Genomic DNA, 27,207 nt, shown 5'->3' on the forward strand with positions numbered 1-27,207 from the left:
CATGCACAATTTTTAAAACTAGAGATTTAATAAATTATAAATTACAGTTCCTCACATTTACAGCACCTATGTAACAAATTTAAAATCACTGCTTTATAATCACAGCTTTATCTCAAGGTCCTGAGTGAAGATAGCTCGAAAACGGCAGAAGATCAAGTATTACTTCTATGACAAATTCCAGATTAGGCATTTCAAAGCCATCCTTTTCTCAGGAATGGAAACTGACCCACCCAAAAAAAGCTGTAAACATCTAAATTCTTAGCCAGATTATGTGATTCTGTCTCCATAGGCTTACGAGCCTCATTAAATCACACAGATGATCTTACACTGCTTGCACAATTATAAGCCCTGTAAAAAGACTCCGGGGTTGATTTTATACGTATCTATTAATGGTAGGAGAAAGGTGTCATAGTTTCTTGGTTTTTGTAACAGAGACTGCCTATTCAGGAAAGCAAACGAAAGCATGTAAACATGGTTTCCCCATCATTTCTCATCTGCAAATCTGCTATAATTTTATTTTAATTATGTTATCTCCAAGTTCTTATTTTAATTATTTTCTCCAAAAAAAATCTCAATTAAGTGTTAAGCAGTATTCGTGGGAAGGGATCTTGCCCAGTCATTTTTACATTGAAGGCAACTACTCAGTAGCAACATCTCTGTGAGGTCAAGGATAAAAATACCAACTGGGGTGAAGTAGGATGGAGTGAGCTGATCTTTCAGGTCCCTTCTGGCTCTAAAATTTTATACTGTTTCAAATGCAGGACCCAGAAAGGCTAAGCTGAGCCATGCATATCCTACCCAAACCCAAGGAATTAGGCCAGGGATTTGTATTTTATTTTTCCGGTGAGCAACTATGTGATTGCCCAATATAATAACCTAGTTATCATCGAATATGGAACTGAAACTCAAGATTATTTTTTCTAGTTTATAACTCTCTCAAGTAGGTATTAATATCAAATGCTCAATCCTGGCCTTGAAACTCTTTAATCACAATATCTTGATGGAACTTAACTCTTAAGTTTCAACTCTATCAGACAAACCTTATACTACTGGCATTTTTTTCCTGCCTCTAATTCCAAATGTTGAAATTGGCTAATCACCATGCTCAGAATATCATTCTGGATCTTTCATGCATACCTAATTGCTTTGATCATAAGGTAGCAAGACTTTGGTTTTACTGAATCTTTCATACAAATTAAAAGCTGGTCTCAGAGAGTACTTCTATAACTCAAAGAATATAATTAATTCTATACGCACATATATAGTATATCCAGAAACTGGACTTCAGAGTTTTATGCGAGTGAGCATATTTATTTGTTTGTTTCTATATCAATACTCTTTGTACTTGGTTGGCATTTTTTGCCTAAATGAGACATAAATTTATTGAGGGCAATAATAGGCTTCCAAACTCTTCACAAGCTTTTAAGAAACTCTTATGATGCATATTTCATGAAATGGTCAGTCCCAGAAAACAGAATTTTGAATAAAAATTACTCAGTTTCTGAAATTTCATGCCCTTAGAAAGAATAGCATATATTCTTTATTTTAAGTTTTGGAATACATGTACTGAACGTGCAGGTTTATTACATAGGTATACATGTGCCATGGTGGTTTGCTGCACCCATCAACCTGTTATCTAGGTTTTAAGCCCTGCATGCATCAGGTATTTGTCCTAAATATTCTTTAGGAAAAAGACATTTAGAGGCTAAAAGCTTTCTTGTATTTGTGACACTACAAAGCAGTAAAGTTTTCTGGCAACAAAACATGCAAACCTTTGGATTCGCCACGGAGTAGTTTTTTAACCCACTGACAAAAATGTAAGACTTACATCTACTAAACTTTAAAACGAAAAAAGGAAAAACACTACATACAACTTCTATAATCATTCTTGGTGTTCAATACCTCCTCTCGCTCTCAGGAACATACCTTTTCCCATTGTGGGTCAGCGTTTTCTACAAGCAGAGGAAGTGTATCTTGAAATGCTTTCTGTATGCAGCCCTTTAGTTTTTCAAAATATTGCACAGACATCCATTTTGAAGAACAAGTCGACATGATTTCCAAAAGCTGCTTGTCCTCAGAATCACTGACGTGCTCCTTTTGGGTATCCCTTAAAAGAACCCCAAGTACAGTCAGGATGTCTTCCTCATACTGATAGATTTCCAGTTGGATCCGCTTGGCTTCCTGCATAGTCCATTCTCTACGACTCTGGTCTAGACATGTTTGTAATTCTGTCTCCTTCTGAAGAAGCAGTTCAGTTTTTTGTTTCATAAAGTCTTCTTTAGCTGCCGCAAGCACCTCATTAATTTTATTTCGGTGATCATCTAAAAATTGCCGGTAATCTTGCTCATTTTGTTCTTGGATTCTGCGGATTTCTTCTTGCTTTTCTTTGTTCCACTCACTCCGAGCCTTAGCTAACTCAGCCCTGATGACCACAGGGACTTCTTCGTTCTTTAACTCGAGTTCCCTCTGAAGAGAATGAATCTTCTCTTCCAATTCCGTTCCAGGAAGTATATTTTTCTTCATATTTTCAAGCTCACTCTTCCATTTCTCTTTAGCTTCAGAAACAGCAAATGATATCTAAAGAACATAACAACATGTATTTTAAAAGTCTTTACGATTCTCCTCCTTTGCAAAAAAATTAAAGAAACTATTTGGTTTAACCTCTGAAGCTAAGAAATTTAAAATCAAAATTAAAAGGAAATGTGATTTCAGATAAGACATGATTCTAGAAACAGTAATACTTACACTATACTTAAACTGGTCAAAATATATACATAAATATGTGCTTATGTTATGTATAGACACATAAACACTCACACATATAATTATATAACTAGCCAAAACTAATGTGAGAAAAAATTTCATATTAATTTTTTTAATACAAATACAATCTAAAATTTTATCTGTGCCCCCAACAAATTAAGTATCTTTTACCTAAAGCAAAAACGGACTCATAAGGACTTTTTACTATTACTTAGGAATATAGCACACACCTGTATAATTACTTGCTGATAAGTGTAACTGTATTTTAATGCAGTTTTAGTGGCTAGAACAGTTCATTAAAGGACAATACCAAACAGAAAAAGTCATTTTTCATTAGTCTAATTTGTTTGTATGACAGAATAATAGAACTAGTGGATCGTAGAAAACAACAGATAGTACATAACCAAAAAGTAACAGGGAAATCAAAACACCTAAGCTCCAATCCTGACACCAATTTGCAGAGGAAGCCTAGCACAGGTGCTTAACAGAACAGAATCTGCTGGAATTAACTTACCAGCTGTGGAACTAAAGGCCCATTCCTCAACTTCTTTGAGTCTCAATTTCCTCATCTATAAAATGGGGATAATTACAATGCCAATTTGATAGCATCCTTTAGGATTAAATGACATAAGGACATAATCCATTTAAAGTACTTAGCCCAGAGTCTGGCAGATGATAAGGACTCAATAAATGTTATGTAGTTATTATTTTTGAATGCATGGCCTTGGAAAAGTCACTTAATCTCTTTAGCACTAATATCTTCACCCATATAAAGGAGTAGAGTAGATAATGGCCTTGAGTCCCTTTCACTTTTAATATTCCTGACTGAATTTCTAACTGAATTCTAAGAAGGCACAAGGACATAATAGCGTCAAAAGACAGAATTGGGCATCTCCAAAGGTTTGGCCTAGACAATGGTGGTTACCATTAATCAATACTATATATATATGGCTGGGATGATGGGATAGAGTATCTACTAAATAAATTTTCTGCTAAAGGAACCCAGTATCTAAGGTGAGCTTTACAAAATAATTCACTGCAAAATTCCTTTGCTACCAGCAGAATAATTCGGTAGTGATGTGAAACATGTTTAAATAGTGTTTTTAGAGAAAACAGGTCATGTTGCAATGGATGCCTGGAAGTCATTCTCAGGTGACTCGGACAGAGGTGATGGATTCCACGGAATTTTTATGACCTGCCCAATCTTACCAAAATGTGCATTTTCTCATGTGAAGTTTTACAAAGAGAATTTGACAGCATTCGTCAACTCAGTGGTTCCCAAACTTTGCTGCACATTAGAATCACCTGAGGAGCTTTTAAAACTTCTGATGCCCAGGCCAGGGCCCATAGAAAACAAAGTTTAAGGGTAGGGGCCAGGCAACAGTATTTTTTAAAGATCCTCAAGTTATTCCAATGTGCAGCAAAGTTCGGGAACCACTGAACCAACTTAACTACTTCTGAATTCTAGAAACTGGCTTCACACTGTCACAGATCTCAACTAATCACTCTAATCTTAAAATAACTCTATAGCTAATGCTATGGAACTGGCCCTTTCTGGACCTCTTTTGGTTTGGAGGAAGGATGCATAACATGTTGACATTATTTTTCGTGACTGATATAATTATCTGGACTAGTGCTACTTACATCCAAGTGTAGTCCAAAGACCAGCTGGGAGCCTGTTAGAAATGCAAATTCCAGCCAGGTGCAGTGACTCCCACCTGTAATCCCAGCACTTTGGGAGGCCGAGGTGGGCAAGATCATCTGAGATCAGGAGTTCAAGAGCAGCCTGGCCAACATGGTGAAACCTCATCTCTACTAAAAATACAAAAATTAGCTGGGAGAGGTAGCAGGCACCTGTAATCCCAGCTACTTGGGAGGCAGAGGCAGGAGAATCGCTTGAACCCAGGAGGTGGAGGTTGCAGTGAGCTGACATTGCGCCACTGCACTCCAGCCTGGGAAACACAGTAAGACTCGATCTCAAAAAAAAAAAAAAAAAAAAAAGGCAAATTCCCAGGACACCCTCCAGACCTACTATATCATTATCTCTAGGAGGAAAGCCCAGGTAGCACTGCTTTAACAAACCCTGCAAGTGATTCTCAGGCCTGCTGAAGTTTGGGAAGCAACAAAAACATTTTCTCTCATTTCTATATGTCTGCATTCACAAACGTACAGCCTTCTATGTTCTTATGAAAAGATCTCTTGGCCTGTTTTATTTTCTATATTTTACTCAACTTTACTATTCTACTTGACTTCTGAGCTCTGAGACACATATCCTCACAATCATATTGTTTTGTCTCTCTCTCCCTCTTAAATTTCCTTTTAAAATATTTCAGACATACTAAAAAGTATAGAGAATAATTTCTTATGTTTGATCCATTTTCCTTATCTTTATTATGCCCTTAATTTTACTTTTTTACTACAAAAAGAAAACATATTTCAACCTATTACTTTATCTTTGCTATTGGATATGTTGCCTCGAAATTGAGTTGTTATTATGGTACAGATCTGAAATCTTCAATTTTCTTTTAATTTTTCTACACTTTTATTTAAAAATGTTTAACTTGACCTTCATTAACCTAGAGTTTATTGTGATACACGTTGGGTAAACTTAATTTTTCCAAAGTGTTACCTGTTTATCATAAGACTATTATGAAATAATTCCTCATTCCCTTGTTTTAAAACAATTTATTAAACTTTTATTTATAGTAGGGTCTACCTCTGAAATCTGTATTGCACTGAATTAAAATGAATTCTATTTTTGTGACTCAATACAGTCTGAGTTGTTGCTTTCCAATATATTCCATTACGTGTTAGGGTTTGACAATAATTTTTCCAGAACATTAAAAAAATTTCTAGTCCTTTTGTTTTTCCAAACACATTTTATAGAATTATTTTGTCAACTTCAAATACATTCAGTTTGTTGGCATTTTGATTAGAATTGGTTTAAACCGGTAATTAAATTCCAAGAGTACACATGGTTATGGTATCTTTATCTTCCGGTCAAGAAACATGACATTTCTGGAAAGGAGAACTGGCTATTTAGCAACAAGAATGTTGTAAGACTACTGACACAACAGAGAAAACAATCTTTAAGCAAGTGAAAGGATATTGTATAGCTAATAACAAACAAACATACACCTGTTCTCAATTTCATCTAAAGATAGGGCAAGACAGAATGGGAGTTATTAAACAGTTTCTAAGTTATCCTCATAGGTAGATACATTCTTTCTCTAAGAACAACTTGATGATGACAAGAACACTTGCCAGGCTTGGAGCTACTGCTTAACATGTATCAACATGTTTAACCCTTCAACAATTCTATGAGTAGGTAGAAATTCCAAGGACTGAGATAAGAGAAGGGGTCAGGCAAGATGGCCTCCTGAAGTTTCTTTGCAGAAGAGCTCTTACCCTTTTGTTCACAGAGACCTCATGTTGTTCTTCCCACTTTTTCTGTTCTGCCCTCACAAGTGCTTGATACTCTGCAAGTTCAGGTAGTTCTCCCAGCCATCGCTGACGAGCATTTTGCACAGCTATTTCTACCTGTAGGACATTGCAAAAGAAAGAGGTAAAGTGGAGTATAAAATTTCAAAAAGACCCCATTTTCAAACAGCAATTATGATTTCAGTATTTTATACTGTATATCACTACATAATAAAGTTAAACTGACTTCAAGTACCCTACCTATCCCAAACTGTGGACTCTAATCCTTTTGTTGTAAACCTCCCATAGCATCCCACGCAAATGCCACACAAGAAGTGGGAATCTGTGAATGTTTGATGACCAGTAGTACTACCTTAGAAAGTGTCATATGAAGTACCAATTACCATTTCCAACAACTCCTATTTATCCTGGGAAAAAGGAGAAGGCCTGCTGGAGGGCTGCTGGGTGCCAACTGCTGTCTAATCACTACACCCACCACCTTCCTCACTCCTCATGCTCTACACATGTGCATGCACATGTACACTGATACAGTCTAGAGCCCTATACTTGCGAACTTTCCTACTGTTGAGAATGAGTTTATACTAAAGAATGAGGGTGATACCTCTGAAGGCAAAAAATTAAGACTTGATTAATTATGAGGGCGATCTGGTTGCAAATCTGCCACCAGTTACCAGAAGATTATGTTAAATAATTTTACCTTATTCCTTTATTTTAAAATACACATAGATATGCAGATATATGTATATATACGTACATACACACAAAAGCAGGGTTGATATAAGAGACTGTATTTCTTATTAAAGTGCTAAATATGTCAACATGTAAACTCTATGTACAAACTCCAAGGAGTTCAGAAATGGGGAAAAGACAAAGCTCCTGTAGAAATTTATCTACTTAAAAAGTTATTATGAAACATTTCCTTTCTGCTACATTACGCTATTTGCTTTAAGATTAATAATTTCATAAATACCAAAGCAGCACCTTTAAACTCAACTTTTTGTCTGTGAAACCTTTTCTTAACTCTTTCGAAACCCCCTTCAGGAAACATTTTGGTAAACTAACTGAAGATATCCTTGGTACCATTACATATATTTGCCTGTATTTCCAGACTTTAAGGGTGCCCTGTAAAATCATGTAGAACAATGTAACAAATAAGCAGAATTTCAAGTATTTATCAAAAGCAGAGTGTATTTTCGAAAACTTTACATTGAGTGCTATCTTAAGAGTTTATAATAAGTAATAAAATTAAAATGATAAATACATAACAGATGTATCAAAGTCCAGGGGACTCTTGAGGCTAGAAACCCAGCCAGGTAGTCTGTGAGGTCAAAACTTTTTCCAAAATAATATTAAGACACTATCTGTTTTATTGTCGTTCTCTCATGCATAAACAGCACAGTTCTCCAAAAGCTGCATGCTGTGATCATGTCATTGTTCTGACAGCCAGTGGAATGTGTGCTTGAGTATCTTTGTCTTTTAAAAATTTCTCAGGTTTATTTTCCAAAAGTGTAAATATAACCCACACAAAGAGAAGCTCTTTAGAGTCCCCAATTTTTAAAATTGTGAAGGAGTCCTGGGACCAAAAATTTTGAGAATCACTGTAATAGGTAAGAGAGATATAACAGATAACTCATCTTTATTCTGTTATAATAGGCTGTACTTTTCTCAGTATGGCATTTCTTTCAAATCAAGTAACTGTGTCAGTTACAAGCTAGTTTTGTGAGTGCTTCAAAGGAAAGGTATTGGCACCACTTTGGGGCAGCTGATGGGAATGATAGACAAAGTTCCATATAAGGGTAGGCCTGCAGATCCAACTGCATCAAGTCTCAATACAAATGTTGTTAAATACCTTATGTGCTTAGGTTTACTTATCTATAACCACCTTAGTGGAATATTTTCCATAAAATTAGATATGAAAGATACATAATTAAACTGTGCTTCATTCAGATGTAAAAGCACCCTCTTTAACCTCAGGCATCTTAATGCTTAGACTAATCTCAAAGGAGCAAATACTTTGTAAACTGAAAGAATATACTGAAAAACTGAGGGATGATGGCTTTATGACAGAAATAGTATGAAGAAAAATTTAGGAACATGACAGGTTTTTATATCCTAGAAATGCACAAAATCTTACAAGTATAAAGTTATGAACGAGTTCAATGATAGCATCTTACGTGTTTTCATTAAGTGACAGGCAGTTCCAAAAAATTTACTAGAATAAACCTGCCTTTTACCTGTTTGGTGATATTTTCACAATGCTTGAGTTCCAATTCAATTTCGAGTTTCTTCATAGCCCCCTTGATGGCTATGTCCTTCTCTTGTTCTAAGTGTTGCTGGATTATGCACTTCTGCTCTTCTATCATGATTGCCATCTCTTTCTTGGAAATAACATCACTGGTGGTTACTTGGTCAGTTTGGCTGCCACTATCTGAGGTCTTCTTTTTCATTGCCTTTATAGTTTGATCCAGCTTAGACTGCCACTCCTTTTCAAGCTGTTGAATGAGTTTTTCTTTGATCTGTTTTCAGAAGAAAAATCATAGGAGAAGAAAAATTTTCAAATAAGTAAAAACTAGAATTAAAGGCTAGCCAGAAAAGCAACCACAGCTGTGTTTGAAAATCATCTAGATATTATTGTAGTAATTACAAAAGGTTTAGAAATTTAGTCAATTAAAATACACTCTCAAGTAAAACTTGAAAGTTACTCTTTGAACTTAACTATATGACAAAAATCACATGAAAGTTTTAAGTATGCTGTGTAAAGTCAGGAGATCTTGCTCTCAATATGCAACCTTCTGGAATCTTTCATATTGCCACTACAAAGACAGCAGGATTTAAAAAAAAAAAAATTACAGTTAACGTGTTTTGCCATCAACACCATGCTCTCCACAAAGGACTGAGTAAATCTAACTAACAAACCAAAACCTGAGCAATCTAAAAAATAGTTTTACTCACTTGAACACGTTAGAATCTTGTTTGTTATAATGTTAAATTTTACTAAGTAGACTACATTCAAAAGAGAGGCAGTATTATTGGAAGAACATCTTAATGATTTTTCCACTTTAACAGTACAGCAAAGTGGAGCTAAAAACAGTCTTAAACTATGAAACAGCACAATTTGGTTTTCCCTTTTTCTGTTCACCACCTGGGTATCTCCAACTGTTTCCCTGGCTACCAGCAATTAATAGCCATTTTGTAGACAGAAGAATCTAGTTGAGGCCAGGCGCAGTGGCTCATGCCTGTAATCCCAGCATTTTGGGAGGGCGTGGCGGGCGGATCACCTGAGGTCAGGAGTTCAAGACCAGCCTGGCTAACATGGTGAAACCCCATCTCTACTAAAAATATAAAAATTAGCTGGGCGTGGTGGCACTTGCCTGTAATCCCAGCTACTTAGGATGCTGAGGCAGGAGAATCACTTGAACCCGGGAGGCGGAGGTTGCAGTGAGCCTAGATCACATCACTGCACTCTAGCCTGGAGACAGAGCAAGGCTCCGCCTCAAAAAACAAAACAAAACAAAATCTAGTTTAAATAAGCTTGAGAATTTCTTTTTGTTTTCATTTCTAAATAAGCTTTTAGGATCATACTTTGTTCCCTAACTTTCTAGGGAACTATTAGCATTTCCTAATCTCATTTGCTATTTAAGTAATAGAGGTAACAAATTACGTGCTTCTGAGACTGCCCATTACTTCTTTGTTTCTAATCCGTGATATGGCTTATTTATTTGTTTGTTATAAATATTAGTCTAGAGTTATAATCATTCCACAATATGAAATCAGATCATGGTTTCATTTCGAGGAATCAAAGAAGTGCCTATAACATGTGTTATATCCTGAGTTGGGTCAAAAAGTCAAGAGGTGGCTAAATTCCTAAAAATAAAACTGGTGTGGTAACTGCTAATAGCTCAATTCTGAAAGGTAAAATGGGTGACTATGTAAGTGCCTGGCAAATAAAACTTATGTGTCTGTTCAGGAAGAATTGTCTTCTGAAGTTAGTACTACATTTTAAAAATGTGGTGACCAGAAAGAAATTTTAATCCACACCTCTTTCTGTTCCTTATCCCAATGTGCTTTGGCTAAGATCACTTCATTTCCAAATTGCTGTTTAATATCAGTTTCTTGATCTTTCAGCCACTTGCTCTTTTCCAACATAAGTGTATCTTGGTACTTTTTTTCAAGTTCCACCTGCAGTTTGCTTACATATTCTTCTCTTTCCTCCAATAGCTGTCTCTTTAAACAAAATTCAAATAAATATCTCTCTACAACACTAACAGTCTCCAAGTTAAAACATATGAACTTGTTGTGCATGGCTTGGATAGCAAAAAAATCCCTCTAACTTCTAAAATGCACCTACCTAACTCATATTTATACAATTGTATAAATAAGCCTTAATGTGTATAGAAATGGCATCATGAATGGGAAGGTTGACAATCTTTGCCTTGTCTGCAAATTCACAGGCTTCACTGATTACTCCCCAAACTGAAGGATTCTGTGTATATGACTTTTTCCCCCTTTCTCTCAATGAGCCAGGTTAACATGTGAGGAAAGTTCTGTATGCTAATAAAAGCTTTAAAACTTGGAATTGAGCTCCTATTTAACCTGCAACCTGACTCAGCAAGTGTTTCGGAAAACAGTGCGTGAAACATAAAAAAACACCCTTTAACTCTTATTGTTACCTGACTCATATATTCTGTATCCAGGTTAAGTCCCCTACCTAAAGCTAAGCTGCAATAAAATGGCTTATGTCCCGCAAAGAAGAGCTACCCCAAAAGTGTCCTCTCTTGTTCTAGAGTTTAACAAGATTCTCCCATCGTGTATGTGAAACATCTCCTTTAAAAAAAGAAAAGAAAAAAAAAAAAAAAAGGTGTATTTTTGCCTACCTCTGAAGAATATGAGAAGATTAGATAGTCTCCTAAATATAAAGATATTTAGTTCTGACTGGCTTATACTACTAAGGGCTTATGTAATTCTATAGTAAAAAACTAATGAATTTTCAGAGAGGGAAGAAATTAAACTTCTAATGTTTTAAGTACATTGGCCCTTTAAGTGAGGGGTGGGCCTGGGGGAGTAGTGTAACCACAAAAGGACAGCAAAAGGGAGCGTTTTATGGTGATAAAACTGTTCTGTATCCTGATAAACCTATAAACGTGCTAAAAATTTATAGAACTATACACCCAGTGGTGGAACAAAGTCAATTTTACTGTATAACAATTTAAAGTTTTTTTAAATTATACTTTAAGTTTTGGGATACATGTGCAACATTTAACCTCTAAGTTTGGGTTTTTTTTGTTTTTTTTTTTTTTTTTTTTTTTTTTTTTTTCAAGAAAAAAACAAACAACCCCATCAAAAAGTGGGCAAAGGATATGAACAGACATTTCTCAAAAGAAGACATTCATACAGCCAACAGACACATGAAAAAATGCTCATCATCACTCGCCATCAGAGAAATGCAAATCAAAACCACAATGAGATACCATCTCACACCAGTTAGAATGGCCATCACTAAGTTTGGTTTTTTTGAAGGACCAAATAGCAGTTTAACTTTTCTTCTTGGACTTGGGTACAAACACTCATGAGCCAAAATATCAGTCACTAGCAGATATTAATTGTAACTGACCCATAATATGAGAACAAATTTTATAGTCAAATTGATTCTATTAAATGTATCAGAAAATATTCCTGAAATGACCTCTTTGAGAAAATTCTTATGTTCTTGCCAATTTTTATACATATAAAAGAATCACACTAGTGATTTCCCTATTTTAATTTTTAAAACATTACTGAAAGCTAAGTCCTCAATTTCAAGATAATATAAGATCCTTTCTCACTTTTATACTGCCATCTCTACCTAAAACAGCTCCCTTCAGAAGTTCTTTTTCCACAAGATGATATGTATACATGGCACGTTTTTCACCATATTAATCTATACAATAATGATCAAGATATTGAATGAACTGAACTTCTCACCTGCTCTTTACTATTCTTTTTAAGTGTGTGGTAGTAATAGCCTGTTTTAACATAACTCATTCAAAAAGCTCTGTATAGAACATTTATTTAAGCATTTAAAAATATTTTCTAATCTTGAGGCAGATAGCTTTCAAACTGTGGTCTGTCGCTGGTCCAAAGTGTGAAGGACAGTCAGGCCTGTTAAGGCTCTGGGCCAGGACAGGGAAGAAAAGAGGAGGTGTGACTGTCTACATGTGATTTTACTCCTGGACACTCACCAAGGGTGACTCAGAAGAATCAGGCAGAGTTGGAGAATCTACTCTAGCCCCTCCAGCTTCCCTGAAGGAGGTCACACGAAGATGATGACCTTGCTGTCCATATCCTCCGTATCATCACTCTCCCTATCATGAGACCAACATGCAAATTCCTACTCTTCTCCCCAGAAGAATAAAATGACAATGAGGTAGTGAGAAAGAAATGGATCCGAGAAAAAGGGCTCTGAAGGACTACACAGGGTTTCCGGAGCAGTCAACACTGAAAACGAGGATCTGTGATTTTCAGATTTAAAGTGACACTGATCTTTTTTTTTTTTTCCCCTTTAGAATAAATCTGCAAGAAAAAAAAAAAAATCACTTTCTCCTATCTATATGCCATTGTACACTAAGGTTTTAATAATCATTTCAGTATTTATTGCACTTTATTTGTGAGCTATATGAGTGTGATACAGCCAAAAGTAAAGAGAACCTATGAATACCTTCGCCATTCACTTCTCCAGAACAAATGCATTTGTTTAAATGATAATACTGAGGCTTGAAAAGTGAAAGGATGTCGGTACAACATAAACTTGTACTGTACCTTCTCCTGAGTCTGTTGCTCCTTTTCAGTGGTCTGCCTGAGAGTCAATTCTAGATTATCCTTCTCTCTGCACACTTCTAGGTAACATTCCTGCACAGCAGTCATCTCCTTATTCACCTTATCCAACTCAGACCTTGGATACACAAAACCAGCAACTAAATGATTTAACCACAAAAAAATACAGGAGCTGCGTAACAAACAATTTTCCTCTAAATTGTGGAATAGGGGAATGTAGTCTCTACAGCTTAAAAGGCAGCTAAACTCTTCATTCTCACCTCAGTTGCAAATGGGTTCTCTCATAAGCCTCAAAGAGCTGCTGCTTCTCCAAAGCATGCTTTGCTAATAGGCTTTCACGTATTTGAGTTTTCATGGCTTCATGGTGCTGCTGATAAGTCCTCTCACACCTGGAAACAGAGCGGAATCAAAGGCAATGCCCAGTCTCACTACAAACACCAAAATGAATTGGCTTCCCTCTTTCCTCCTCACCTCTTCCCTCTAATGCAAATTATAATTGAGGTCAGATTACTTTTCCCCAACCGAAAGTGGTAATTATTAATTAATAACCAACAATCTTATGAGAATCTTCAAAATTTTCTTCCTTCAAATGTTTCTAGAGAACAATTAGAAACTTGGATGTGAGAATGCCCCAGTCCTTCAAATAGAGAGAGTAATCTACGTTGAGGACTTCTGTTTATAAAAAATTAATGACAGTAATTGAGGGTGTGGTTCCAAAATTTATATTAAACATAAATACTAGCAGTCCCCAACTCACAAGTAAGTTATGTTCCAGAAGTCTGTTTCCAAGTTTATGATTTGGTATTTGGAAGACATATTCCCTCTCACAGACTTTTTTCTTTATAAAGAATAGTTTCCCAGACGAGTCTTTAAAAAAAAATTAAGCTATAATATTTCAGTGAACTACAGTTTCAATGATACTATAGAACCCAACCCACTACATAACACTGTTTCTATGGAAGATGTGTTCCAAATTCTAATTTGAGAAGCCAGGGACTCATCTCTGCCAATCCAAGATCTCAACAGGGTAGAATTCACTCAATCATTTTGAATCTTTTTGTCACAGGGAAGGGCAGGGAGTTAGAGAGGAAAGGTACCCAGGAGACAGTCGTCAGGCATCTATATAGACCTTACCTATCCACAGCTTCTCGCTTATCATGGTCAAAATCTTGTACCATTTGTCTCATTTGATTACATAAGTCTTGATTTGTATTTCTCAGTTTTTCTTCAGTTTCTTTAAGTTCCTAGACACAAAAGAATATACTTAGTACTTAGAGAAAATAAACATCATTTTCACTGATTAGTTTTATCTCATTTTTAAATATTTTCTGTGCTTTCTCTCTCCTCTATAATATTTGACATTATTTTTACAATTCTGCAAAAGAAAAAGTCTCTTCACACTTTGATAAGAACATAGATTCATTTATTAGACAGGTAGTTTTCTGACAGGACTAAATGTTTAAATTTTGTATTTACTTTGAAATACGTAAAATGAAAACATTTAACCAGAGAAGTATTGGCTAGCTAATGCCTTAAAATAAGTCTCAGAGCTCAATAATCTTCAGCAACCATCTAAATAAGCAAAGTTTTACTTCTGGGTCAAGAGCTAGCTAAGGAGGAAAGAATATCTCTGTCAGCCATGCTACCATAGAGAAGGAGAACTGGAACTACACCAACTTACCTTCCAATGAAACTACTAACCAATAGTTCACTAGTAAAGGGAAATAACTGGAACTCAGAATCACCTACTAATATACTTGTCTACTAACTCACATTGCCTCTCTATTTGCAAAAACTCTATTACATCTTCTGTATTTAATGAGGAAACAAAAATTCTTATAAAATATAAAAAATATTTTTAATCACCTGATTTTGTTGTTGTAAAACTTGAATTTCATTTTTAAGCAGCAGAATATCATCTCTGACAATATCAGAAGTAGAAGACTCAAGCCACAATTGATTCTTTGGTTTTTCTGAGGTATCTGTTTTAGTCTGAATGTTAAAGAGTCAAAAGTTTTTCAAGTTTTCAAAAATTCTAAGTTTCACTTTGAAATAATTCCATACTTTAAAAAAATTGTAAACAGTACAAATAATCTCCATATAGCTTTTACTCATCTTCCCCCAATATAACTACAGCACAATGATCAAAACTAATAAATTAACTATCAGGTAACCCACAGACCTTATACAAATGTTTCCAATTTGCCCCAAATATCTGTTTTCTGGTCCAAGATCAAATCCATGATTCTGAGTGGCATTCAGTTGTCATGTTTAATTAGCGTCCTCCAATCTAAGACAGCTCTTCAGTCTTTCAAATCCATGACGTTTTCTAAGAATACTAACCCATTATTTTGTAGGATGTTCCTCAATTTGGAGTTTTTAGGTTTATTAAAATCAGGTTATGCATCTTTGGCAAGCATGTCAAGAACTGGTATGTGCTCTTTGCAGGAGACACATATCACTATGTCTCGCCACTGGTAATAATCAATTGAAGGTGGGATCTATTATCTCCATTGCAAACTTACTATTTTTTGTTTTATAATAAATGATAAGTATCTTGTAGGATACTTTGAAAGAATGCAAATATCCTGTTTCTCATCATATGTTCTCCTACTAAGATCAAGCATTTATCCTATCTCTGTATGTATTCATTTATGTCATCATTCACTCATGGACATACATTTTATTCAATAAATACAATTTTTAAGACTCATGATAGACTTTAGCAAATTTCTTTCCAGAAATGCCATACAAACATACACTGTCAGGTAGTACATGGGTCTGCCCATCTCTCTTTGCCTCCAGTGGCAGTGATTATCTTTAAATAATTATCTTTGATGGGAAAGAAAAGAATATCTAACAATTGCTTTCATTTGTATTTCTTGTGTCATCACCAAAGTGGAACCTCTCATATACCTTCATTGTTCATTTGTTTTTCCATCTTCCCAGATTTATCTGTTTATATAATTTTGTATATTTTCCTCTTAATGAGTGTTTTCCTTACCTACTTTTCTTTTTATTCATTGATGGGGGTTACAAAGATTTTAAAAATATATCTACTCCATTTCACTTGTTGTGTCCCTGGACTCTGAGCTCTTTGCCACAACATAGTGGCTCATCCCTGTAATCGGAGCACTTCGGGAGGTGGAGGTGGGCAGATCACTTGAGCCGAGGGCTGAAGTAACTCTGAGAAGAATTAGAGTTTAGATGGAGACTACCAAGAATTCACTATGGCAATAGAGTGGCTGGACAAAAAGAATACTCAAAGATGAGAGAGTTATTCCTTCGATCTCTTGATCAACCAGACTACAGTGGGAAATGGAAAGGCTAAAAAACAGCACAATGCATGACCACTATCAACTGCTACACATGATAAAGTGTATCTGTATAGCAAATGCCATTAGCAACTTTAATACAGAACAAAGAAAGCACCAAGATACCTGAGCTAAGGTTCAGACTCAAAATCAGGTTTCTAGTATCCTAAATCTTAGAGCACTCCCACCAAAATGCTTAAACTAATAAACTCTAATGTCTTAATACAAATTGAGAAACAAGCTTTCATCCCCATCCTTTTAAAGAAATGTAGGGCAACAATGAAAACAGCTTGATTTAAAGATGTTAAATGTGCAGGGGGCAAGGCGGCGGGGAGTCTTTCTCATTTGTTGTTAATATTAAAACCTATGTTTTAGTCATCAAATACAGTTACTCAGAAGAAGGAATCAGGCTGGAAAAGATTTTGATAGCAAAAACACTGTTATTTCCAAAACATAAATTAGCCACAATTAAAATTCCACAATAATTAGCACAGAACATTATACATACTTTAGCAGAACTGTTTTAATGAACACAACTCCTAGTTTAAAAGAACAGGAGATAAAACAGTACTAAAGAAGGAAGTAAACAATTATCTCCACCCAGGAGGAAAAGGAGTACACAACCCACATTCCTTTTCCCTCTTCTTTTCCTTCTCTTAGTTATTAGATGTTTTATATATTATTTTCTATTGGGAGTATAGATGGCTGATGATTTGTGAAAAATGGAAGGGTTAAAAAGGATCTATAAAGGAGAGCAGCCCTGAAGATCTCTGTGACAGCATGATCTTGCAGAAATATCTCTGACTTACTTATTAGTCATGTGTTTAGTTTCAATTTGTCTGAAATTGGCTCTGTAAACTCAAAAGTGTCACAAAGTGCTCCACCTTCATTTTCCTAACTGAAGAATACAGAGGTGGATTTCAATGACTGACATAACCAGATGTTGTGCCTTTCCCATCTGTACCACTACCACTATATAATATCTGTACCACCATCACTATATAATTAATGTCTTTATATAGAATGACTTTTGTTATAAGAACATGGGCCAGGAAAACCTCATAGAAAATACTAAAGGATTTCTATGGATGATTTATTTTAACTAGATTTTAGAGCACTGTTGGTAAAAGCCAATCTTAAAGAAATGCAGATTCCTTGATACAGAGAATACTTCCTTGTATGTATGGTAAAGGAATTTTACCTAATTGGTATATCATTTACTAGGTGCTAAGAGTAACCAGAAAAAACATATAGATGCTTTTCAACTTACAATGGGTTTATCGCCTAATAAGCCCATTGTAAGTTGAAAATATCATTAAGTCAAAAATGCATTTAATGCATCTAATCTATTAAAATCATAGCTTAGTCTCTCCTACCTTAAATGCCCTCAGAACACTTACAATAGCCTACAGTTGGGCGAAGCCATCTAACACAAAGCTTCTTTTGTAATAAACTGTTGAATATCTCATGAAATTTACTGAACACTGTACCGAAAGTGAAAAACAGAATTGTTTTACAGGTACTCGAAGCATGGTTCTACTGAATGCATATAACTTTTCCACCACTGTAAAGTCTAAAATTGTAAGTCAAACATCCTAAGTCGGGGACTCTCAGCATCCCTTTAAAAATGGTATTTCCTTCTTTAAACTTTACTTCTAAAAATGTCAAATAAACCCCTGAAAGCCAAAGGTTTATTAATTTAAAAAAGTGTAAAAGGACTGGATGTGGTGGTTCATACCTGTAATCCAAAACCTTAAGAGGTTGAGGTGAGAGGATTGCTTGAGCCCAGGAGTTTGAGACCAGTCTGGGCAACATTGTGGGGACCTGTCTCTACAAAAAATATAAAAATTAGCCAGGCACAGTGGCATGTGCCTGTGGTCCCAGCTACTCAGGAGGCTGAGGTGGGAGCATCACTTTAGCCTGGGAGGTTGAAGCTACAGGGAGCCATGTTTCCACCACTGCCCTCCGGTCTGGGAGACAGAGTGAGGCCCTATCTCAAAAAAAAAATGTTTTTTTAACTCGATAGGCTTTACAGACCTCAACCTCAATGCTTTTTTCATCCTTCTTCACTTGGTGGAGATCTTCAATTTTCTTATGACAGTCTTTGAGGTCATTTTGTAACTGAGACACCAGACGACGCTTCATTGAGTTGCTACCCAGCAAACGCTGTACTTCTGCCTTTAACTTCAGAATGAACTCATCTTTTGAAAGCTCTTCATTTGGGTCTTCTTGTTGTACAATGCTAATGGAGAAATTGTGATTTTTAAGATTAAATCAAGTAATAAATCAGACACGGTTATTCCTCAAAAGCACTGACCACAGAGGTGAACATGTTTTGTCACCTACACAAATACATACTAGTATTTCAAAACAACTTTAAATGTTGTCATACACAAGGATTATCACCTTTGCCATGTCTCTATATACAGAAATACGTTTATTCACAGGAAGAGCCTTCTCAAGATTAGTCCTGCTGCTCACTGTAGGTAGCTTAGAAATGTGAACTTTGACATAATTTACATTTGTGTTATTAGAAAATTGCACACTGTATATACATGCCCTTTATGACTCTAACAGAAACAACATAAATATTAAGGAAGAAAAGAATACTAAACACTAGCCATCCTAACCAACAATTTCTGTTATTTTTTTCAACTTACTAAAACACAAGTCTGGGTGAATATCTGAAAAACACAAAAATAGAAAAACACAAAAATAAAATCATGCTAATTTAAACCCAATTTTAGTTTCAATAAATTTAAAGATTGGAAGATTATCTGCTTCCTTGCCGTAATGCATTAACAAGACTAACTTTATTATCCTCCTTAAAAAACTAGCAAACCAAATAAAGCAAATAAAATAATAGTTTTCAATCACTAGACAACAGGCAGCAGAGGCCAGTGGTTCCTGAGAAAAGGAAAATAAACAAGGTGAGCTCTAAGATTACCCCAGCTTTCTGCCTGGAGAGTGTCCAGGCCATAGCGCAGGGAGATGAAACCCAAACAGAGCCCAGTAATCTCACTGAGTTTCAGAGAAAGAATTCAGAGTTTGGGGAGGCCAGAGTGGCTAGAATATGAAGGGGAGAAATACTGGGGAAAAAGCAGCTGCACAGAAAAAGAGCTCTGGAGATCTGTGTGTATATGTGTGGCTAGGGAAAAAAACACAGGAAATGAATAAGGCTGGGAATATGTTGTGTTTCAATGAGCCATAATGCAAAGACTTACTAATTTAAAGGGCATCAAATAATACCTTAGTAGTGGGGCTAAATTAGCCCTAGATTAAAGCCTTTTCTAAACCTAATCTATTGAAGTCTATAAAGAAAGCCTCGAAAGGATCAAACTGATTCCAATAACTTGTGTGTCACAGAAAAAGCACAACAGTATTTTAAAAAATATAGTAATATCTGGCATCCAAAACAAAATTCAAAATGTCTAGCATTCAATCAAAATTTATCAGGCATACAAAGAAGCAGGAAAAAAATATGAACTATACCAGGAGAAAAACCAATCAATAGAAACTAACCCGTCAATGACAGAGACAATAGAATTAATATATTTCATATGTTCTAGAAGGTTAAGGAAGATATGAACTTGTGGAGGAAACTGGAAGGTACAGAAAGACCCAAATTAAACTTATAGAAAAAATTGTAATATCTGAAATGTAAAATATACTGGATGGGATTAATAGCATATTTAAAACTGCAGAAGAAAAGATCAGTGAACATATAGATATAGCAATACTACTATAAAATTAAAAACAAAGAGAAAAAAGACTAAAACAGAAATACACAGAACATATTACATTTTCCAACATGTATAACTGAAGTCCCAGAAGAGGAGCGGGATGGAAAACATATTTGAAAAGTAATGGCCAAATTTTTCCTAATTTGATGAAAATGAAAACCCCACAAAACCCAGAAGTTTGGTGAATCTCACGCAGAAGAAACACAAAGAAAACGAATATACATCACAGCAGATTGCTGAAACCCAGTGATAAGAGAGTGTAGGAAGACTCCCAAAGAGAAGAGAACCAGAGAAAGGAATCCTGAATTCTGTGTATAAATTTGTACAAGCCTCAGTCTAAGTCCTGAACTATGCATATACAGAACAACTCTCAAACCAGCATATCAAAGATTTTAAAAACTTGCCGGGCGTGGTGGCTCAAGCCTGTAATCCCAGCACTTTGGAAGGCCGAGACAGGCGGATCACGAGGTCAGGAGATCGAGACCATCCTGGCTAACCTGGTGAAACCCCGTCTCTACTAAAAAATACAAAAAAATTAGCCGGGCGAGGTGGCGGGCGCCTGTAGTCCCAGCTACTCGGGAGGCTGAGGCAGGAGAATGGCGTGAACCCGGGAGGCGGAGCTTGCAGTGAGCTGAGATCCGGCCACTGCACTCCAGCCTGGGCGACAGAGCGAAACTCCGTCCAAAAAAAAAAACAAAGATTTTAAAAACTTAACTGAAATTTAAACCACACATTCAAGTCTCACAATGACTAACCCCCAAGGGATACATACACAGGTTGGATTCAAAGCAATGTGGCAAAGGCTTGGAGAACCGAACTGAGATTTAAAATACCCATACAAATTCACAATGTCTAGTATACAATCTAAAATTACTTGACATGCAACTAACCAGAAAAATGTGGCCACTTCTTAAAAGACAATCAGCAAATAATCCAAATGCTGAAACTATCACTAAAAGAGTTTTACAAGTTTAAAGTAGCTATTATATCTCTGCTTTATGAAGTAAAGAAAAAGATACCTGAAGTGAATGAAAAAAAAGGAATTCTTAACAGAGAAAGAAAAGTGATACAAGAACAAAATAGAAATGTTATTAAGTAAACAAAAGTTAAAAAAAAAACACAAAACTTTCACTAGATAGGCTCAATAGAGTATACATGACAAGAAAAAAAGGAGAGAACATGAAAATAGTCCAGTAGCAATTATCCAAAATAAAAAGGAAAAACTATAGAAGAAAATGAACAGAGCCTCAAGAAACTGTAGTATAATACCAAAAAAATATAACATACATGTAACTGGAGACCCAAAAGGAGAGAACAAAGACACAGGGACAGAAAAGGTATTTAAGGAAATTAATGCCTGATATTTTCACAAATTTGGTAAAAGATGTAATAAATTTACATATTCAAGAAGCTCAGAGAACCCAAAATGAGATAAACTAAAAGAAAAACACACCTAAACATATCATAATCAAAGTACCAAAAACTAAATATGAAGAAAAAAATTCTTAAAGCAGCAAGAGAAAAAACTATACATTACTGACGAAACGATAATTCAAATAACAATGAATTTCTTCACAGAAACCATTGAGTCCAGAGAGAGTAGACCAATGTAGCTTTAATATGCTGAAATAGAAGAACAATTGGTCAGGAACTGTATAATAAACAAATATAAGGATATTTTCATAAAAGGAAACAGACTCTGTCAAGCAGCGGACATGCTTGAGAAGAAATGGTAAAGAAAATTCATAGAAGATAATATTATACGATTCTGTTTATATGAAATGCACAGAGCAGCCAAATCCAGGGAGACAGGAAGTAGATTAGTTGTCTGGAGCTGTGGAGGCAGGTAATGGGAATGACTGGTAATAGGCATGGAGTTTCTTTGGGGGGATGTTGAAATGCTCTAAAATTAGGTGTGGTGATGATGACTGCACAGTTCTGTGAATATACTGAAAACCACTGAGTTGTATTCTTTAAGTGGATGGCTTTTATGGTATATGAAATAATATCTCAATAAAACAGTAAAAAAAAAAAAAGAAAGAAAGAAAATCCACACACCTAATGTATGAATTTCCTTTACATGAAGGCAAATCTAAAAATCTGTAGTGCTTAGGTGTGAATAACTGGGCATGAAAAAGTTAAGGGAAAAAAACAGAAAATGATTGCCCTAATAGATAAGACAGTAGTTAGCCTCAAGGTTACAGTAGGAAAGAATACGGGCAGTTCGTGGCAATTTTACTTCTTGACCCGGGTGGTGGTCCCACGAATATTCACTTTCAAATAATTGATTAAGCTGTATATTTATGTTCCATGTTCTTTATGTGTATATTTCACAATTTGAAAGATTTATAAAGCAGAATAAAACTATAGAAAGTACTAGAGAAATACCTTATTTTTAAATATCAAGAAAATATAAATGAAAACAGTGACAAATCTAACTATATAAAAATTATAAAAAGGAAAAGTGATAATTGTCAATACTGGCTAGGTTACCAAAAAATAGGGACAGCCTCAGGACATGGATAATAATGTAAACTTTAGGCCTGTTTAGTAATATGCATCAAAAAACTCAAATAAGTGCACACCCTTTAGCAAGAAAATTATTCTACTTCTTTAGGAAATAAAGACGTGAATAAAGACTTGACTACAAAGATGCTTATAACAATGATACTGCATTATTTATAATAAAACTTTTAAACAGTGTTTTAGTAACTAAACTGATTCATTCATCTATATATTCACTAAAAGTAATATATAAAAATATTCACTGACATTCAAAGATTTCAGAATATACTAGTAAAATGACATTATAAAGAAATATTATCAATTTTTTTTTTTTTTTTTTTGAGACGGAGTCTCACTGTCGCCCAAGCTGTACTGCAGTGGCCGGATCTCAGCTCACTGCAAGCTCCGCCTCCCGGGTTTACACCCTTCTCCTGCCTCAGCCTCCCGAGTAGCTGGGACTATTTTATCTTTTAGAAACAAACAAAACAGATGATGTGCAAATATACTGAAATATTATAGCGGTTTCTTCATGGGATGTAGGTGAGATTATTGGTGATTAGAAATTTTCATTAGAAAATCAAATTTTCTTCTTTTTTAGTCTGTATTTTCTAATTTTTTCATAATGGAGAATTAAATTACTTTTGAATAGAAATAAACAGCTGACAGTATCTGCCCTTAAGGTGATGTGATGAAAGTCTCAGTAGTCTTCCTCCACAAAACCCATGAGAAAAACATAATCATAAGAAAAATGTCATATTCCAATAGAGAGCCTTCCTACAAAATACTTGAGTAGTATCCCTCAAGACTGTCAAGGTCATCAAAAACAAGTAAAGTCAAGAGAAATCTAAGGAAAAATGACCCCTAAATGTAATGGGGTAGCCTGGATGGGATCCCAGAACAGAAAAAGTATGTTAAATAAAAACTAAGGGCATGTAAATAAACCCTGGATGTTAATTAATAATAATATACCAATATTGGCTCATTAATTCTAACAAATGTATCATACTAATGTAAGGTATTAGTAGGGAAAAATGGGTGCAGCATATCATATATAGGAACTCTGCATAAATTTTTCTGTAAATTAAAACTGTTCCAAAAATATTTTTAAAAGCCTTTATTAGAAACAAAAATAATAGTACCTGAGTTAAAATGTTTACTGTTCTTCAGTTTTGGATGATTCCACATAAAATCTTAGAATACTGTGTGTGTGTGTCTGTGTGTGTTGAGAGAGAGAGAAAATGAATAAACTATTAGGTAGGCTTTTTAATGTTATAAAAGGAGCCTTTGCAATACATTATGCAACTTTTGTATATGTAATATATATATATATATTGTGTAAGTAGTCTGTCTGTATATAGATCTCATTTAAACCACTTCTATTTCCCTTGAAGTAGAAAATATAAGTTATAAGAAATATAAAATATTTGACAATATAACTTCCTGTGCTATAAGACGTGGTGAACTAACCTTAAGCAGAATTATTTTGCTCGGTTAACAAATTATGCATCCCCAATTTCTTTTCTTACTGAATGCCGACCACTGAAATAGCACATCCTGTACTCCTAGAGGGAGCCAAGTCAGAGAGAGAGAGAAAGCGCTTGCTAAAATAATTTTCTCTTCTTTCCTCAAAGGGGAAAAAAATCAGTGGTGGTGACCAATCCTGAAAAAGGCTCACTACTGAGCCCTATGGAAGTCAGTTCTCCTAAATCCAAATAAACTGTAGTCCCTTATGAAGCCTGCTGAGAAGACCAAAGGGAAAAGGCATTCCACTTGTTAAATGTTTATTATTTGAGCTTAGCAGCCAACTATAATAAGGGAGAGAGGAAGCTGTCTGCAAGCTGCATGCAGATTTAGCTACTCAAATTCCATGAATGTAAAATAGAACATTGAGGCTAAACCCTTAAAATTTACTAGGCAGTAGCTTGAGGGAGGACGTAGTTGGTAATAAAAGCTTGTAGCCACCAATATTTGGGTCAGTGATTTGAAAGCAGCCCAAGTCAACTAAAATTCCCAACACAGGAAAATTATTGCTTCCTCTTATTCTAGGAATCACAGTAGACCAGGGGAAAGGGACAAATATCTTCTCTCCTTTATCTCCTTTCAATTTGATCTGAGTATAATTGCTTTTAGTTTTCCACAAAGCTAAAATATCACCTATTAAACTGCTGGCGGGTAGGATGACTACAAGCAAAACGTTTCTTCGCTTATCTTGTGCTTCACTGGATGTCTTTTTGCCGAGCCTCAGTGACTAATCACGCTGCGCTTTATTCTTCACTCATTCAGTGGGAAACACTGAATGCGTCCATCATTCCTTTTACTATAATAATGATGTGGTATCTCAGGTTTATTATCTATAGGAATGTGCTTTAAGATGAGTACAGGAGGCCGGGCACAGTGGCTGAAGCCTGTAATCCCAGCACTTTGGGAGGCCAAGGTGGGAGGATCACCTGAGGTCGGGAGTTCAAGACCAGCCTGACCAACATGGAGAAACCTCGTCTCTACTAAAAATACAAAATTAGCTGGGCATGATGGCACACGCCTGTATTCCCAGCTACTCAGGAGGCTGAGGCAAGAGAATTGCTTGAACCCGAGAGGTGGAGGTTGTGGTGAGCCAAGATCACGCTATTGCACTCCAGCCTGGGCAACAAGAGCGAAACTCTGTCTCAAAAAAAAAAGAAAAAAAAAAAGATAGCCGGGCGCGGTGGTTCAAGCCTGTAATCCCAGCACTTTGGGAGGCCGAGATGGGCGGATCACGAGGTCAGGAGATCGAGACCATCCTGGCTAACATGGTGAAACCCCGTCTCTACTAAAAAAATACAAAAAAAAAAAAAAAAAACTAGCCGGGCGAGGTGGTGGGCGCCTGTAGTCCCAGCTACTCGAGAGGCTGAGGCAGGAGAATGGCGGAAACCCGGGAGGCGGAGCTTGCAGTGAGCTGAGATCCGGCCACTGCACGCCAGCCCGGGCGACAGAGCGAGACTCTGTCTCAAAAAAACAAAGATGAGTACAGGATTTTGGCTATGAGCACCAAGTAATATAGAAAGTGTAAAGGTAGCAGAATATATTTTAATCAACATCATGAAGAAGTAACTATTTGAAAAGATAAATATATATAATGTATTATTTATTCAATTCCCAGACAAATTATAGCAGAAACTAAAAGTAATCACAAATTGGAGAAAAATCTTTTTTGGCATGAACTACGTCTTTAATCCTCAAAAATAAAAGACATGAAGAAAGGAGTTTAAGGCAAAAAGGTTTAACTGATGTGTAAATATGAACAGACAGATAACTGAACCTTTCTCAGGAGTTTGGGTTCAAGTACTGGTTCTGCTACTGTCGGCCTTACTGAGCAAAGGAGTTCACTCTGGTTTTTCCAGCTCTCACATAATAATATTGGATTTGATATTTTTCACAAGGTTGAGGATCAAGAACATTTTACAAAGTATGTGTTGAATTAATATAAAATTCATGTGACTTAATATAAAATCTGATCAGTGCTGTTTTAATCAACCATCTACTGAGTAACAATAGTAACAGCCATCATTTATCAACTGCCTAATATATGTTAGAATGTGTTACATGAGGCCTTTTATATTCATTATTTTAATCCTCAGTTTAACCTCCTAGGGATATTAAACTTGATAAGAAAACAGGCTCAGAAAAGCTAAGAAATTTGCCCAAGCTCACAAAGCTAGTAATAAAATGGCAAAACTATTATTCAAAACAATCTGGATCTAAAGCCCAGGCTCTTTCTACTAGCCCCTTAGAATTAATCTGGCATTAGCAGGAAATAAGGCATTCACAATAGTGAATTTTCCAGGTGACTATAGTAACATTTTATATAAACCTGTCTAAAAAAGATATAATGCACTTTGTTTATTGCTTTAATTTACTGACCGAAGTGGAAGTCTTTCTTTGACAACTTGGGATCATAACTGTGGACATTCTGATGTGGATCAAACATATATAAATGTGTAGAGTTGTTTGCTGTGATACTCAGCAACTCCAGCCTGTTGGGTTTCCATAGTTTTCTCCCTGCTAAGGTTGAGCTGCTGGCTGAAGGACTGATACTGTCTTTCCCAACCCTTGCCCTAGCCCTCTGCAGTAAGTTAGGAAATCAGACAATTCATGGGGTACAAATAAATCTAAGTCAATATGGTCCTGGGATAAGAACTTGAAGGTGGCTCCTACTAAACACATCATATAATCCAGTTCTGATATTTTCTTTTTTTTTTTTTTTGAGACTGAGTCTCACTCTGTCTCCCAAGCTGGAGTGCAGTGGCGCGATCTCAGCTCACTGCAAGCTCCACCTCCCAGATTCACGCCATTCTCCTGTCTCAGTCTCCCGAGTAGCTGGGACTACAGGCGCCCGTCGCCACGCCCAGCTAATTTTTTGTATTTTTAGTAGAGACAGGGTTTCACTGTGCTAGCCAGGATGGTCTCGATCTCCTGACCTCGTGATCTGCCCGCCTCGGCCTCCCAAAGTGCTGTGATCATAGGCGTGAGCCACCACGCCCGGCCCAGTTGTGATATTTTCTTCTTTGCTTCCTTCTGGCGCTGTGATACTTACTAAGCGCTGTGATTTGTAGGGATGACAGTCCCTGAAGACAGACCTCTAGATAAATGGAGCC

General features: G+C 36.0%; 1 protein-coding gene across 1 annotated transcript in view; it reads right to left on the minus strand.

Moving 5' to 3' along the window:
- Positions 1-27,207, minus strand: part of CEP152 (centrosomal protein 152kDa) — a 75,660-nt gene that overhangs the window by 16,618 nt on the left and 31,835 nt on the right. Inside the window, exons 13-20 of the mRNA XM_011928578.1 lie at positions 18,366-18,570; positions 14,881-15,006; positions 14,149-14,258; positions 13,275-13,403; positions 13,000-13,132; positions 8,439-8,720; positions 6,172-6,303; positions 1,927-2,577 (exon numbers count right to left, since the gene is read on the minus strand). Coding sequence (XP_011783968.1) covers positions 1,927-2,577; positions 6,172-6,303; positions 8,439-8,720; positions 13,000-13,132; positions 13,275-13,403; positions 14,149-14,258; positions 14,881-15,006; positions 18,366-18,570 — 1,768 coding nt within the window. The remainder of the gene's footprint in view (positions 1-1,926; positions 2,578-6,171; positions 6,304-8,438; positions 8,721-12,999; positions 13,133-13,274; positions 13,404-14,148; positions 14,259-14,880; positions 15,007-18,365; positions 18,571-27,207) is intronic.

This window comes from Colobus angolensis, unplaced genomic scaffold, assembly GCF_000951035.1.
Source record: "Colobus angolensis palliatus isolate OR3802 unplaced genomic scaffold, Cang.pa_1.0 Scaffold78, whole genome shotgun sequence".
In the NCBI taxonomy this organism is placed as follows: Eukaryota; Metazoa; Chordata; class Mammalia; order Primates; family Cercopithecidae; genus Colobus; species Colobus angolensis.